Source organism: Artemia franciscana, chromosome 21 (genome assembly GCF_032884065.1).
Source record: "Artemia franciscana chromosome 21, ASM3288406v1, whole genome shotgun sequence".
NCBI lineage: Eukaryota > Metazoa > Arthropoda > Branchiopoda > Anostraca > Artemiidae > Artemia > Artemia franciscana.
In genome coordinates this window covers 33198554-33216501 of record NC_088883.1, presented here as the reverse complement: position 1 = coordinate 33216501, position 17948 = coordinate 33198554, and the positions used below count along the sequence as shown (strand labels likewise).

The following is a 17948-nucleotide window of genomic DNA, read 5'->3' as shown; positions in this document are numbered from 1 at the left end:
CAAAAAGGGTATGTTTCTGATAAAGAGGGTAAAAGGTTCAACAGTGCCCTTTTTAAGAGTCAAAGTAATAAGAAGGCGATTAGTCCCCCACCCCTTACGGTCTATTTTCCCTAAATGTGTCCAATGGAAATTTTGAGATAGATATTTGTTCGAAAGCAGTCCAAAGATCACACAGCAAGGCCTTTGCGGCTTTAATCTTTAATACTTATTCAGGCAAAGTAAGCCAATTCGTAAAAATACAAAAATGAGAGGGTTAGCTTTTCTCTTATTTTTGTTTTGCAGAAAATTCTGCAAAATGTTCGTTGAATCGATGCGAAACTACCGTTCAGTTTTAATGGCACTTGGTATCTACCAAGTGACATATATCGATCGCAAATTCTGTCGGGCGGTCTGTCTGCCTGTCCCGGTTTTGCTCGTTTAGGCATTTCCAGGTAAGCTAGGACGATGAAATTTGGCAGGCGTATCAGGAACCAGACCAGATTAAATAATAAATTGTCGTTTGCCCGAGTTGACCATCTGGAGGGGAGTGGGGGGACGGATAAATTGGGAAAATTAGAAAAATGGGGTATTTTTGACTTACGAACGGGTGATTGGATCTTAACGAAATTTGATGTTTGAAAGGATATCGTGTCTCAGAGCTCTTATTTTGAATCCCGACCGGATTCGGTGACATTGGGGGGAGTTGGGGTGGGGAACCTAAAATCTTTGAAAAAATTTAGAGTGGAGGGATCGGGATGAAACTCGGCGGGAAAAATAAGCACAAGTCCTAGATACGTGATTAACATAACCGGAACGCATTTGCTCTCTTTGGAGGAGTTGGGGTGGGGGTTTATTCTGAAAAATTAGAAAAAAATGAGGTATTTTGCACTTACAAAGGAGTGACCGGATCTTAATGAAATTTCATATTTAGGAGAACATCGTAACTTAGGTCTCTTATTTTAAATTCTGACCGGATCCAGTGTCATTGGGGGGGGGGGAATCTTGGAAAAAGCTTAAAGCGGAGAGATCAGGATGGAACTGTGTGAAAAGAATAAGCACAAGTCCAAGATACGTTACTGACATAACCGGACAAGATCCGCTCTCTTTGGTGGAGTTAGGGAAGGGGAGTAATTCGGAAAAATTTGAAAAATGAAATATTTGTAACTTACTAACGGGTGATCAGATCTTAATGAAATTTGATATTTAGAAAAATCTTGTGCTATAGAGCTCTCATTTTTAATCCCGACCAGATCCGGTGACGTTGGGGGAGTTGGAGGGGGAAATCAGAATTCTTTGAAAACGTGAAAATTGAGGTATCTTTATCTTACTTGAAACTTGATATATAGAAGGATCTTACGTCTCAGATGCTCCATTTTCAATTTGAATTGGATCTGGGGACATAGGGGGCTGGAGGGGGGACACAGAAATCTTGGAAACCGGAAATCTTGGAAAACGCTTAGAGTGGAGAGATCGGGATGAAACTAGATGAGAAATATAGGCACAAGTTATAGGTACGTGATTGACATAATTGGAACTGATTTGTTCTTTTTGGGTGAGCTGGGGGGTGTTAATTTTGAAAACTTAGAAAAATTGAGGTATTTGTAACTTAAGAACGGGTGACCAGATCTTAATGAAATTTGAAATATAGAAGGAACTCATATCTCAGAGGTTATATTTCAAATCCCGACCAAATCTATTGATATTGGGGGAAGTTGGAGGGGGAAACCAGATATCTTGGAAAACACTTAGAGTGGAGAGATCGGGATGAAACTTGGTGGGTAGAATAATCAAATGCCGTAGATACGTGATTGACGTAACCGTACTGGATCCGCTCTCTCTCTGGGGGATTTAGGGGATGGTTCGGTGCTTTGGCAAGTTTGGTGCTTCTGGACGTGCTAGGACGATGAAAATTGGTAGGCGTGTCAGGGAGCTGCACAAATTGACTTGATAAAGTGGTTTTCCTCGATTCGACTATCTGGGGGCCTGAAAGGAGGGGAAAAAATTAGAAAAAGGAGGTATTTTCAACTTACGTGTTGGTGATCGGATCTTAATGAATTTTGATCTTTAGCAGGACATCGTGACTCAGAGCTCTTATTTTAATTCCGACCGGCCTTAAGCCTCTGATTTTCCTTTTAAATCATTCTATTTGTTCTTGGAATTTTGCTAGAACTCATACCATATGAGCTCTTGGCTCTTGGATCTTCCAGCCTCGTCACAAGTGCCATATGAGCTATTAGCTCTTGTTTCACTTGGTCCCTTCGAAACAGGACAATATTGATTGCTCATTCAGTACAGCCTTCGAGAGCTTTTGATCTCAAGTCTTCCCCCCCCCCTTTCACAAAACTATCATGTCCCTTAACCTCTTTATTTTTGAGGATAAATTAAAAGGAAAGTTGCAATTTATTATATCTATTAATTAGTTGCATTGGTTAGTTGATTGTTAGTTTACATACTGGGTTCTGGCAGAGGACAACAGAGCTTAATCTCTGTTATCTATCTTTTTTATTTTACAGTGTAAATTAAAAGGAAATCTGTAATTTACTGCAACTATTCATGAGTTGAATTAGTTGGTTCATTAATAGTTAACATACTCTGTTTTGGTAGAGGACAATAGAGTTTTTTGTGTTATCTTTTCTCTCTATTTTAGCGTATAAATTAAAAAGAAAGTTGTAATTTATTACAAACAAGCTGGGTCCCGGCGGCTTCGCCACCGAGCCCCAGTACGGCACGCGGCAGGCTTCTATATATAGACTCTCATTGTCCCTTGTGTTCTATTGCAGTTTTTTCAAAGGTATTTGATTATTAAAGCAAGTCCAATTTCTAACAATGGTATCTACCTACTAAGCTTCAAAGTTTTGGTTTTCTTTATAAGATTTTTGAATTTTTGTAATCCCTTGTTTTTTATTTTTAATTTTCTTTTTAATTTTTTTCTCTTTTAGTTTTTTCTTTTTTTAGTTTTTTGTTTTTTTTTTTGTTTTTTTTACTTCTTTCTTTTTAGTTTTTTTAGTTTTGTTTTAGTTTTTTTTCTTCTTTTTTTTATTTTATTTTTCTTCTTTATTTTTTAGTTTTTTCCCAGTACGTGCCCTAGCAATACGTGTGCAAGGTGCTAATTTTGAACTGCATAAAACTTTCGGATGTACAACTGGTAATTCCTCTGATATACTCTGGTAATTCCTCGACACGCGAGGAATTATTTTTTTTACTTTCTCTTTCAACCGCAAGCCAGATTTCACGTTGCTCTTGTAATACATCGATACGCTTTCTTTTAGTAATTTCTCTCTGAGCCGCAAGCCTAAACTCCCCCTCCTAAAGCAACACGTATGCAAAGTGCTCATTTTTAACTGCGTAAAACTTGTGGATATACAGCATACTTCGCTGTCCCATTGTCTGTACATTTAAATATATTGTCCGGTTTACCGACTCTAGAACATGCAACATATAATTGTCCATGGGAAAAACAATCCGTATTAAGATCTATACCGCGTTTTTCTAATGATTGTACTTGAGCTTTGTTGATGGTGATTGCAAATACAAATCGAATTGGGAATTGCAATCTTTTAACTTGAAAAGGCAGATACATCAGTTTATTAAATACAGCAGTTTTTTTTGCAAAAGAATCATTTTGACATAACGCGAAGAAAGCAGTTAACGTTGTATCCGGTGGATTCAGTCTCTTTGTTGCACGTTGGATTCCGAAAAATAAACACGTTGACTATTCTGTAAATGTACCGTTAAGTGAACAGCAGCTTGACTTCATTCATGTATTGAAAATGAAAGAATTCGCCACACAGCTTCATTACTGCTTATGTATCTCCCAGCCTGATAATGTACGACTTCATCGATATCACTGATTTCGGACTGCAAGCCAAAAACTGCCATGTCGCTGCCTTTGTTGACATATTTACATATGTATTTGATTGTCTTTACGGCATTACAACATTCCACGTTTATATGCGCATTGTATGTGCATTGAATATGGAGCGACCCACTGATTATCTACTTTGATGTAATAGTTACAAGACTTTATGATTGCTGATTTTCCGCCATCTTTGGTATCCATCATTGCCGGTAATTGTGTTAGGTACTAAAAGTCGAGGATATTGCTTTGTGCACCTTCCTCTGTCCATTCATGGTGAATTTTCGTTCAGTTCACCGCAAGGTCCATGTATCATATTTTTTACCACAATGTCATGTAAGCCCCTATCGACATCTACATCAGGTATTTCAGTGGAAATCACATCGTCAGTTTCATTAGAAGAAATTTTATCAAATAACCATATTAGTATATGTGCGTGTGGCAATCCTTGCTTTTGCCATTCCACTGAGTACAACCATCACCCTGGTCCAAACACTTTCAGTTTTACTATGAAATTTATCAGTGATTTCAACTTTTGGCGGAAAACACGGGCCGTAATTTCATGTCTATGAACCCGCGATTGTCCAGGAAGTAAAAGCTGCTGTATCTCGTCCCAAGATAGATTACATGTAAATGTAATAAATATATCTGGACGACCATAGAGACGAACATACGCAATGGCATCTTGAGCATGCTCGTGCATATTACGCGGACTACTAGCACATGACAAAAGTAAAATCGTTACTCTTCCAATGTTAGTGGTATTACCGTCATTTACAACTACATCTCGCAAATGAATGTATTGTTCAAAGCGGAGCTTGAGTCAGACGGAAGTCTGATTCAGACGGATGAATAGCAATCGGATGAATATGCATATCAGTAGGCATCAAGTCGATTGCTCTTTTGAACAGACGCACTAAATTATTATTTTCGTGGAAAAGATGTTGCAACTGGAAAACGATAGTCCTTTCAATGTCGGGAGAAATTTCGTAACGTGCATTAGATTCAGCATTGCTATCACTGATGAAGTACAGTTGCAAAAATTTGTGATGCTCACCTGAGAATGGTATAAGAGAGCCTCCTTTATGATAAATTTGCCCTTTTACTTTGAAAGTAGGCATAAAATGACCTTGATCTTCAATTTGGGCACCAAATGACGTCATTTGGAAATATGAGTTATATTTCCTGATGTTCGATAAAAAAACGATTCGATTCAGACGTATTTCTAGTAAGTAAAGTTTCAATGGCTCGGGTGGTGCACCCAGTTGGGGAAGCTTAACTTTTCTTGAGGCGCAACACATTCCCATTGTTTCGCCATTAAATTTCAATGCCTTGCAATAGGGACAAATTTCAGACATAGTCTTGATTTGGACATCTCGACTCAAGCTATAATCATCGGAAGGGCAGTACTTGAATGCCAGGCGATTATACACGCGTTGCTTTTGTAATACGTCGACACGCTTTCTTTTTTTACTAATTCTGTCAGCTGTAAGCGTGGTTTTGCCTTGCTCTGGTGGTTCCTCAACACGCTGTCGTTGAGGTAAAGCCGCAAGCCTGGTTTCGCGTTCCTCTGGTGATTCCTCGACACGCCTTCTTTTTTACTATCTCTGTCAGCTGAAAGCCTGGTTTCTCGTTGCTCTAGTGGCTACTTGACACGCCTTCATTGACGTAAATTGGACATTCCTAGCCTGGCCCTATCTCTTTAAGCCGCAAGCCTGGTTTTGCGTTGCTCTGGTGTTTCTGGATAAATAGCAAACGTTCTGATTCAATCTTTGCATACATATCAATGATGCATTGGTGAGAATATTGACGGCATTTTAAAATATAATTTTCTTCATTGTGACGAACCATTAGTCTATAGGAATAATAATTCATTGCGCTCCAATTCTTATCCGTTTGTTTGCTAGTGGATGGATCTATCAATTTGTTATTAAAGTGATAGCCGTCGACTCTCTCCCAAAAAATGACATGATATTGTAGGGCATCGTAGCATCGACAAGTTACAGCAATTCTTCCCAACTGAGCGTTTCGCTTATGAAGAATAATATCTCGAGGTAAAAACTGATCACCGACCATAATGATTGCCACTTCGTCGAAAGTTGGAGCCTTGTATTTACGCACATGTTCGCCAGTAGTTTTTTTTGAAAGGAAGAGTCAATTTTAATTCATTTAAAGTTTTTGGCCAAAAAATATTTCACAAAATAAAGCAAACTCTTTTGTTTGTACAAAGCACTTAAAAAACTCAGATTTTTACAGACAATAAGCCCTGAAAAAAACTGTTCCTTTGTAAACTTTGTCACAACCCTTCAATCAAATCCAAAGAAGTATACAAGGCTAAGCCAAGTGTTTCACCTTCACCGCGTCACTAGAATCACACAAATCAAACTAGTTTTTTTACCTGGAAGAATGACTTGAGATGCTTCATTTGCCATGCCCCCATGGTAAATAAGATCAAAAGTTGAGCCAATGACCAATAAAAGACGCGCTGACTAATTGATTCACTAGTTTGTCGGAACCTTTCCTCTCTATACCTTTGGTAATTTTGCTCCTTGGAAATTTGTTCAATTTGATCTAAAAGTTGGCGAACTCTAAGCTGAAGCTCAGTCAGTTTTTCTTTCTGTGCCAGTGCAGCATAGTCAACCGCGTGATCACCGACCTTTATGTCTAAATGAACGCGTAATTGAGATCCAGAGAACCATTTGGTAGAACTAGAAGAGAGACAAATCACGTGCTCTCCGGGTGTATGAGAAGTGAATGTGAAACGAGCTTCTGTGCTGTAAACCTTGGACAAAATCACTTTGTCATCTGGATCCTTAACTTCTACTTGCATTCCAATTCCTGGGCTGGAGGGCATGAATCCTCTTGTGCGCGGGTCATACATCTGTACTCTGTAAATGCCAATGACCATCGTTTCATCAGGTATTTCCTCAATAAAGCACTTTCTTTCAGTCTCAGCAATATGAAAGTACAAAGCATTGGAAACAGCAAACAAGCCAGTTAAAACGAGGAACAGCATACTAAATGAATTTTTGATGATATGTCCAATAATACATCTATTTCTTGTTGAAATAGAATACACGGCAACGAAATTGATATTCTAATCAAACTTAAAACGAACAGAAATTACTAGATACATAAAGTGGGAAATTTTCCCTCTTGCACTCCAATCATTGTGCAATTGTTATTCATGCTTTACTGAAAGCAATATATATTTTAAGCGATTTCAATTAGAGAGAGGAATAAAAAATGGAATTTTATCAAATAAAAACTCGAGGCCGTGTCCAGAGTAAAGTGGTTACCTGGCTGCAGCTCTTTTCCCCCTCCCCCACCACCCGAAGGTTAAACTCTACTTGCAAAAAGATACAAAAATGTAAATAAAGAAATATTGATGCATTTTGTTATTTTTCTGTTATCTCCTTGAACAAAACAAAGAATCCAGAGTGACGGGTGTTATTGTGCTTCAGTCCCCCTCCACATCCCCCCTCCCCTGAAGGTTAAATTCTACTTGTAAAAAGATACAGAAATGCAAATAAAGAAATTTTGATGCATTTGTTTAAGTTTTTTGTAAGCCCCTAGGACAAAACACCCAAAACAATGCATCAAGAGAGACGGGTGCTATTGTGCTTCAGCCCCCCTCCTCATCCCTACACTCAAAGGTTCCATGTTACTCGTAAGATAAAATGGCTACAGAAATACATATAAACAAATTTTGATACATTCTATAAAAAAAATTTTTAACACCCCCCTCTAAAAATATAGCATCTCTCCCAAAAATAATCCTAAATATAGCCACACAAAAACTAAAGTGTCCATACTACATACTGTTTTCAGTGAAATACAGTTTAGATTTTGTAAAACGAAAATAAACCACAATTTGTTTGTAAAAATTTATTCGTCCTGGGTCCTCGTTTTTCTTTGCTGTGCTTTGGTTAATGTGATAACAAATTAAAGCTAAATTCAATTTATGTTTACCTTTTAATTAGAAATATAATAATTAAAAATTAAGATTCCAATAGCAATCAAGAAACAGTTACAAGAAACAGTTTTATGTCAATATTCTTCTTTTGGTTTTATTTCTTTTGAAGATATAGAGCAACGGTGCAAATTTTAGGAACGTGCAATTACTGCGTGCAAATAGCAATTAGGTGCAATGGTGCAATTACTTTTAGAAACGAATAGTTATATTTTTGAAGAAATTTATTTCATTCTTCGCAGTGCAGTTTTTGCAATAACGGGTCTATTCGACTCTTTTATGTAAACAGGAAAAAGCATATGGTTTATTCCTATTTGGAATAATAAGAGACGAACTTCAGTGATTCAGGCAGGTAATTACGTATAATATGTCCCATGGTTTGTTCTATACTAGGTTTCAGCTATCTCTACAGTCATGATACCGATGAAAATTACATAATCCCTATTTATGTGTCAGTTAACATGGGCTAGATATCGTTCTTTATTATAATTCTTATATTATTACCTTGCCGAAAGATAAACATGTATAAATATTGTATTCACTTGTTACGTCATATATGGGTATAGCCTATATGATTGTAACGTCACTCATCAAGCTTGTACACGAAAATGCAGTTTTTTGTCAAAATTGATTCTGTTTCAAAAACTATTATATTTTTAACTACAAAAGGCACTAGATGTAGCAATTTCCTCTACAATAAGCCATTATACAGCTGTCTATGATTTTCCAGTACCTAGCTACCTGAGGAGAAAGAAAAATATCCCGTATATACTGAATACCGTGGTTGCAACTGCTGTTCTTGATTTTCGAGCCAATATTATTTCCTTGTTGTAGAAGCCAAGAGACGGTAAAATATCTGTATAAGGGTTTTCGGAGAAGGCGGCTCTAACAGTCTATTTCCTGTTTTGATTTGACTAATTTCTTAGGTGTTATGGGTTATTTTAGTTTTTACTATTGGGCGTGATCATATTTTACTAGGTTGCTAGCTACTGCTGCAACCCAGATACAGAGGGAAGTGATTGTCTCTTACTAGACTGAAAGCTACCGCTACAACCCGGAAAATTCTTTACTAGGTTTCAGGTATCCGATGATCCGGTATCCTATGATCAGGTATCCGATGTATCGGATGATCAGGATATCCGCTGATCCGACGAATCGCATAATTTTTAATGTTATAATAACATATGCTACTACAGTGCTATAGAAGTTTTTCGTAAAAAATTTATTACAGTTAAAAAAAAAATTATTACGAACATGCACTAGATATGGCAACTTTCTTGAAAATGAGCCATTGAATAGATCTCTACGATATTCCAGTACCAAGCTATCTGTGGAAAAAAAATATTCCATCCATGTGGAATATCATGGTTGCAGCCACTTCTCTTGATTTTGAAACCAGTATATTTTCGTTGTTATTCCAGCCAAGAGATAGTTTGTTTCCCTTATTGGACAAGGAGGCTCTAATAATGTACTTCTTTTTGATTTGACTCTAGTTTTAGGAGTTATGGGCTATTTTGTTTTTTACTATGAGATGTGATCGTCTCTTACTAGGTTGCAAGCTCGCTGCAACCCAAATTTGTAAGAAATATATTGGGAATGAAGAAATATTAATGGAAATTTAGTGCATATCACTAAATTTATTTAGTTTAAATAGACTTATGGGCTATTTTTGATGTGATCGGCTCTTACTAGGTTGCAAGCTCGCTGCAACCCAAATTTATAAGAAATATATAGGGAACGAAGAAATATTAATGGAAATTTAGTGCATATCAGTCTACGGAACTAGATTGATATTAGAAAGCGAAATCGCAAAAAATCCAAGAAGCTTTGCTATTCTACCTTTTTTCAATGTTATAATAATAAAACATGAATTACTTAAAAAATATATTGCTTTCAGTAAAGCGCAAATAACAATCGAGCTATGATTGTAGTGCAAGGGGGAAAATTTCTCACTTCATATATCTAGTAATTTTGGTTTGTTTTGAGTTTGATTAGAATGTCAATTTTATTTTGGGTACATTCTAACTTTATTACGGTATTGGTTTAATTTTTTTTCATAAAGTTTAATATCCGTTTCTTTTAACTGTTTTGTGTCTTATACTGCTTTAACTGCTTTAACTCTTATAAAAACTGTTTAAAAAAATTAATTGGGGTACAAGACTGACAACTTCCTTTTTCAATTATTTAGTAATTTTTGTCCGTTTTGAGTTTGAGTTTAATATTAATTTTACTTTTTATAACTTATAAGTTCATTATTGGTTTCATTTTCGTCAAATTGTTTCTTTATTAACTTTTGTTTGATTATTCATTATAATGTCAATTATTTTTTCTTACTCTACTGAAGACATATTTTTGCTCCTTACTTTAGTTAAGAAAAACTTGTTTTTTTTATTTAATCAAAGAAAAGTAAAGGCCATATTAAACTTAAAATCAGCATAAATAAAAACCATTAGTAATTATAACTAAAAAGACTTAAAATTACTAATCTATATATATATATTATATCTATACTAGCTGTTGGGGTGGCGATTCGCGCCACCCCAAAACCTAGTTGGTGGGGGCGCTTCGCGCCCCCCAAGCCTCCCCCCCCCCGCGCGTAAGTCGTTACGCGCCATTGTAGTTGTGTCCCTATGTCCCACCTGTGAATATATATATAAATATATATATATATATATATATATATATATATATATATATATATATATATATATATATATATATATATATATATATATATATATATATATATATATATATATATATATATATATATATATATATATATATATATATATATATATATCTATATATATAAAAATAAGTTGTCTGTCTGTCTGTGGATCTGTGGATCTGTGGATCAGGTGACGTCATGTTTCGGCTGACGTCATGAAATTAGTTGCCGTCATTTTTGCTTTGAAGGTGACGTCATTCAAGTTATATAAGACATATGTTCGCGTAGAAATTTATTAATGTTTAAGTTTACAATGACTGATGAAGATGCTCAAAGAGTCTATGCCAAAAAACTTGCTGCTGACTACCAGAGCAACGCGAAAGCAGACTTGCTGCTAAAAGAAAAGTGAAAAAAGAAGGCGTGCCGAGGAATCAAAAGACCAGCAGGGAAACAGGCTTGAGGCTGCATGCCGAGGAACTACCAGAGCAACGCAGAAGCAGACTTGCCGCTAAAAGAGAAAGTGAAAAAAGAAGGCGTGCCGAGGAATCAAAAGACCAGCAGGGAAACAGGTTTGAGGCTGATAGAGAAAGAAAGAACAGAAAGCATGCCGAGGAACTACCAGAGCAACGCAGAAGCAGACTTGCTGCTAAAAGAGAATGTGAAAAAAGAAGGCGTGCCGAGGAATTACAAGAACAGCAAGAAATCAGGCTTGCTGCTGATAGAGAAAGTAAGAAAAGAAAGCGTGCCGAGGAATCACAAGAACAGCAAGAAATCAGGCTTGCTGCTGATAGAGAAAGTAAGAAAAGAAAGCGTGCCGAGGAATTACAAGAACAGCAAGAAATCAGGCTTGCTGCTGATAGAGAAAGTAAGAAAAGAAAGCGTGCCGAGGAATCAGAGCAATCTGAAAGTTATCGCCTGGCATTCAGGTACAACCCAGTCGATGATTATAGCTTGAGTAGATGTGTTCAAATCGGGACAATGTCTAAAATTTGTCCCTATTGCAAGGCCTTGAAATTCAATGGTGAAACAATGGGAATGTGTTGCGCCTCAGGAAAAGTTAAACTTCCTCTATTGGCTGCACCACCAGAGCCATTGAAGACTTTCCTTACTGGAACTACGTCAGAATCTAAGCGTTTTTTGTCAAAAATCAGACAATACAACTCATGTTTCCAAATGACGTCGTTTGGAGCCCAAATCGAAAACCCAGATCAATTTATGTCTACTTTCAAAGTAAAAGGGCAAATTTATCATAAAGCAGGGTCCCTTCTACCATTCTCAGGCGAGAATCATAAATTTTTACAATTGTACTTCATCAGTGATAGAAATTCTGAATTGAATGCACGTTGCGAAATTTCTCCCAACGTTGAAAGGACAATCGTTTCCCAATTGCAACATCTTTTCCACGAAAATAATAATTTAGTGCGTCTGTTCAAAACAGCCATCGATTTGATGCCTACTGATACTCATAAAATTGTTATTTCCGCTGACAAAACGCCTCCTGGCCAACATGTGCGTAGATACAATGCTCCGACTATCGACGAAGTGGCAATCGTTATGGTCGGTGATCAGTTTTTACCTCGAGATATTATTCTACATAAGCGAAACGCTCAGTTGTTAAGAATTGCTGAAACTCATGGATGCTACGATGCCCTACAATATCCTATCATTTTTTGGGATGGAGCCGACGGCTGTCACTTTAATATTAAATTGATGAATCCAGCCACTAACAAAGAAATGAATAAGAAATGCAGTGCAATGCATTATTATTCCTATAGACTAATGATTCGGCAGGATGAAGAAAATTATATTTTAAAATGCCGTGAATTGTTTCACCAATTCGTCATGGATATGTATGCTAAAATTGAATCAGAACGTTTGCTATATATCCGCCTGAATCAGACCAAGCTCCGCTCTGAACAATACATTCATTTGCGAGATGCAGTTATAAATGACGACTTGCCCAAAAAAAAAAAACAATGGATAACCTAATAGATGCCACAATCTTGACAGGGCCTTATGAGGGTGAGGCTGTTCTTATTCCTCGCATTCCCATGATTCCAACGGATATGCTTTTTCAATTTAAAAGATTGCAATTCCCAATTCGATTAGCATTTGCAACCACCATCAACAAAGCTCAAGGGCAATCACTAGAAAAATGCGGTATAGATCTTAATACAGATTGCTTTACCAATGTACAATTGTATGTTGCATCTTTGAGGGTCGGTAAACCTGACAATCTATTTATACGCACAGACAATGGGACAGCGAAGACTGTTGTATATTCACAAGTTTTACGTAGTTAATTTGTATTGTATCTATCTATCTATCTATCTATATCTATATCTATATACACACACGAGTTGTGTGTATGCATGTTTGTAAAAAGAGCGTTTGCATATGACGTCATTATTAGTACATACGGCTTTGTATATGGACAGACAATGGGAAAGCCAAGAATGTTGTATATTCGCAATTTTTACGTAGTTTGAAACACATATATAAATCTATCTATATTCACAGGTGGGACACAGGGACACAACTACAATGGCGCGTAACTAATATGGCGCGTAACTAATATGGCGCGTAACGACTTACTCGCGCGGGGGGGCTTGGGGGGGCGCGAAGCGCCCCACCAACTAGGTGTTGGGGTGGCGCGAAGCGCCACCCCAACAGCTAGTATATATATATATATATATATATATATATATATATATATATATATATATATATATATATATATATATATATATATATACTAGCTGTTGGGGTGGAGCTTTGCGCCCCCCCCCCCGCGCGCGTAAGTCGTTACGTGCCATATTAGTTACGCGCCATTGTAGTTGTGTCCCTGTGTCCCACCTGTGAATATTAATAGATTTATATATGTGTTTCAAACTACGTAAAAATTGCGAATATACAACATTCTTGGCTATCCCATTGTCTGTGCATATACAAAGCCGTATGTACTAATAATGACGTCATATGCAAATGCTCTTTTTACAAACAAACAAACATGCATACACACAACTCGTTTTTATATAGATAGATAGATAGATAGATACAATACAAATTAACTGCGTAAAACTTGCGAATTTACAACATTCTTCGCTGTCCAATTGTCGCTGCGTATAAATAGATTGTCAGGTTTACCGACCCTCGAACATGCAACGTACAATTGTCCATGGGAAAAACAATCAGTATTAAGATCTATACCACATTTTTCTAATGATTGACCTTGAGCTTTGCTAATGGAGATTGCAAATGCTAATCGAATTGGGAATTGTAATCTTTTAAATTGAAAAGGCAGATCCGTTGGAATCATGGGAATGCGGGGAATAAGAACAGCCTCGCCCTCAAAAGGCCCTGTCAAGATTGTGGCCTAAGTAAAAGCTGCAGTATCTCGTCCCAAGATTGATTACATGTAAATTTAATAAATAAATCTGGACGACAATAGGGACGAACATACGCAATAGCATCTTGAGCATATTCATGCATATGACGGGGACTGCCAGCATATGACGAAGGTAAAATTGTTAATCTTCCAACGTTTGTGGTATTACCGTCATTTATAACTGCATCTCGCAAATGAATGTATTGTTCAGAGCGGAGCTTGGTCTGATTCAGGCGGATATATAGCAAACATTCTGATTCAATTTTAGCATACATATCAACGACGAATTGGTGAAACAATTCACGGCATTTTAAAATATAATTTTCTTCATCCTGCCGAATCATTAGTCTATAGGAATAATAATGCATTGCACTGCATTTCTTATTCATTTCTTTGTTAGTGGCTGGATTCATCAATTTAATATTAAAGTGATAGCCGTCGGCTCCATCCCAAAAAATGATAGGATATTGTAGGGCATCGTAGCATCGATGAGTTTCAGCAATTCTTAACAACTGATCGTTTCGCTTATGAAGAATAATATCTCGAGGTAAAAACTGATCACCGACCATAACGATCGCCACTTCGTCGATAGTTGGAGCATTGTATCTACGTACATGTTGGCCAGGAGGCGTTTTGTCAGCAGAAATAACAATTTTATGCGTATCAGTAGGCATCAAATCGATGGCTGTTTTGAACAGACGCACTAAATTATTATTTTCGTGGAAAAGATGTTGCAATTGGGAAACGATTGTCCTTTCAACGTTGGGAGAAATTTCGCAACGTGCATTCAATTCAGAATTTCTATCACTGATGAAATTCATAGTCCCGATTTGAACACATCTACTCAAGCTATAATCATCGACTGGGCTGTACCTGAATGCCAGGCGATAACTTTCAGGTTGCTCTGATTCCTCGGCACGCTTTCTTTTCTTATTTTCTCTATCAGCAGCAAGCCTGATTTCTTGCTGTTCTTGTGATTTCTCGGCACGCCTTCTTTTTTCACTTTCTCTTTTAGCAGCAAGTCTGGTTTCATGTTGCTCTGGTAGTTCCTCGGCATGCCTTCTTTTTTCAAGGCAGATCCGTTGGAATCATGGGAATGCGGGGAATAAGAACAGCCTCGCCCTCAAAAGGCCCTGTCAAGATTGTGGCCTAAGTAAAAGCTGCAGTATCTCGTCCCAAGATTGATTACATGTAAATTTAATAAATAAATCTGGACGACCATAGAGACGAACATACGCAATAGCATCTTGAGCATATTCATGCATATGACGGGGACTGCCAGCATATGACGAAGGTAAAATTGTTAATCTTGCAACGTTTGTGGTATTACCGTCATTTATAACTGCATCTCGCAAATGAATGTATTGTTCAGAGCGGAGCTTGGTCTGATTCAGGCGGATATATAGCAAACTTTCTGATTCAATTTTAGCATACATATCAACGACGAATTGGTGAAACAATTCACGGCATTTTAAAATATAAATTTCTTCATCCTGCCGAATCATTAGTCTATAGGAATAATAATGCATTGCACTGCATTTCTTATTCATTTCTTTGTTAGTGGCTGGATTCATCAATTTAATATTAAAGTGATAGCCGTCGGCTCCATCCCAAAAAATGATAGGATATTGTAGGGCATCGTAGCATCGATGAGTTTCAGCAATTCTTAACAACTGATCGTTTCGCTTATGAAGAATAATATCTCGAGGTAAAAACTGATCACCGACCATAACGATCGCCACTTCGTCGATAGTTGGAGCATTGTATCTACGTACATGTTGGCCAGGAGGCGTTTTGTCAGCAGAAATAACAATTTTATGCGTATCAGTAGGCATCAAATCGATGGCTGTTTTGAACAGACGCACTAAATTATTATTTTCGTGGAAAAGATGTTGCAATTGGGAAACGATTGTCCTTTCAACGTTGGGAGAAATTTCGCAACGTGCATTCAATTCAGAATTTCTATCACTGATGAAGTACAATTGTAAAAATTTATGATTCTCGCCTGAGAATGGTAGAAGGGACCCTGCTCTATGATAAATTTGCCCTTTTACTTTGAAAGTAGACATAATTGATCTGGATTTTCGATTTGGGCTCCAAACGACGTCATTTGGAAACATGAGTTATATTTTCTGATTTGTGACAGAAAACGCTTAGATTCTGACGTACTTCCAGTAAGGAAAGTCTTCAATGGCTCTGGTAGTGCAGCCAATAGAGGAAGTTTAACTTTTCCTGAGGCGCAACACATTCCCATTGTTTCACCATTGAATTTCAAGGCCTTGTAATAGGGACAAATTTTAGACATAGTCCCGATTTGAACACATCTACTCAAGCTATAATCATCGACGGGGCTGTACCTGAATGCCAGGCGATAACTTTCAGGTTGCTCTGATTCCTCGGCACGCTTTCTTTTCTTATTTTCTCTATCAGCAGCAAGCCTGATTTCTTGCTGTTCTTGTGATTTCTCGGCACGCCTTCTTTTTTCACTTTCTCTTTTAGCAGCAAGTCTGGTTTCATGTTGCTCTGGTAGTTCCTCGGCATGCCTTCTTTTTTCACTTTCTCTTTTAGCAGCAAGTCTGGTTTCATGTTGCTCTGGTAGTTCTTCGGCACGCCTTCTTTTTTCACTTTCTCTTTTAGCAGCAAGTCTGGTTTCGCGTTGCTCTGGTAGTTCCTCGGCACGCTTTCTGTTCTTTCTTTCTCTATCAGCCTCAAGCCTGTTTCCTTGCTGTTCTTTTGATTCCTCGGCACGCTTTCTTTACTTACTTTCTCTATCAGCCTCAAGCCTGTTTCCTTGCTGTTCTTTTGATTCCTCGGCACGTTTTCTTTTCTTACTTTCTCTATCAGCAGCAATTTTTTTGGCATAGACTCTTTGAGCATCTTCCTCGGCTGTTGTCATTGTAAATTCATCAGTCATTTTACAGTTAAACATTAATAGATTTCTACGTGAACGCATGTCTTAAATATCTTTAATGACGTCACAGTCATAACAAAAATGACGACAAATAACTTCATGACTTCAGTCGACACACAAACATAACGTCACCCGACAGACAGACCCACACACACAGGCAACTTATTTATATATATATAGACTAGCTGTTGGGGTGGCGCTTAGCGCCACCACAACTCGTTTTTATATAGATAGATAGATAGATAGATACAATACAAATTAACTTCGTAAAACTTGCGAATATACAACATTCTTCGCTGTCCAATTGTCGCTGCATATAAATAGATTGTCAGGTTTGCCGACCCTCGAACATGCAACGTACAATTGTCCATGGGAAAAACAATCAGTATTAAGATCTATACCACATTTTTCTAATGATTGACCTTGAGCTTTGTTAATGGTGATTGCAAATGCTAATCGAATTGGGAATTGCAATCTTATAAATTGAAAAGGCAGATCCGTTGGAATCATGGGAATGCGAGGAATAAAAACAGCCTCACCCTCAAAAGGCCCTGTCAAGATTGTGGCCTCTATTAGGTTTTCCATTGTTTTTTTACGGCAAGTCGCGTGCCATTGCAAAGCTTTGGTGGGTTGATATTTCTTAAAAGTATTATTGGTACGCCTATTTTTAGTTGTAGCACGTGTGGTGGAAACCCTGAAAGATCTATGGAATTTAAAAATTCAGATGGATAATTAACCGCTTCATTTGGTTCCAAAACTGTGTCGACTGACTTGGTCAAAACAATATTGTTGATTTCGTGGACGTCTATATTTTTGGGTGCGAGAATTGCTCTTTCACTTAGCCATTTATTATTTTTATAATTTTTTAGAATATTCGGAAATACTTTTTCAATCAATTCATTTTTGGACGTCACTAAATTACAGAAATCAGCAGGTAGTTGTATACGTCCTGAAATTGAGTCTACTGGGAGCTTTCCGTTTCCAATTGCCAGCAATTGATCTGAAAATGTTTGACCAGAGTCATCGTTTTGCAATCGGACACGCATATTTGTAGTTAATTTTAATATTTTTACGTGTGCCCATAAATTAGAATTTTTCCGGCAAGCATTCATTTCGTCTGCAGGAGTTGATGTAGGTATTATAGGTAATGTTTGCCTGAAATCTCCCGCA

At 37.3% G+C, this 17948-nt stretch overlaps 2 protein-coding genes across 6 annotated transcripts in view; one reads left to right on the top strand and one right to left on the bottom strand.

Moving 5' to 3' along the window:
* LOC136040949 (uncharacterized) overlaps positions 1-17948 on the top strand; it is a 116072-nt gene that overhangs the window by 54241 nt on the left and 43883 nt on the right. The gene's annotated exons all lie outside the window — the stretch shown is intronic.
* LOC136041080 (transmembrane emp24 domain-containing protein eca-like) lies at positions 1793-16781 on the bottom strand. The gene is made up of 3 exons (XM_065725633.1): positions 16700-16781; positions 8550-8664; positions 1793-6894 (listed from the first exon to the last, which is right to left on the bottom strand). The coding sequence occupies exons 1-3, from the start codon at positions 16779-16781 to the stop codon at positions 6216-6218; spliced, it is 876 nt and encodes a 291-aa protein (XP_065581705.1). The 3' UTR covers positions 1793-6215.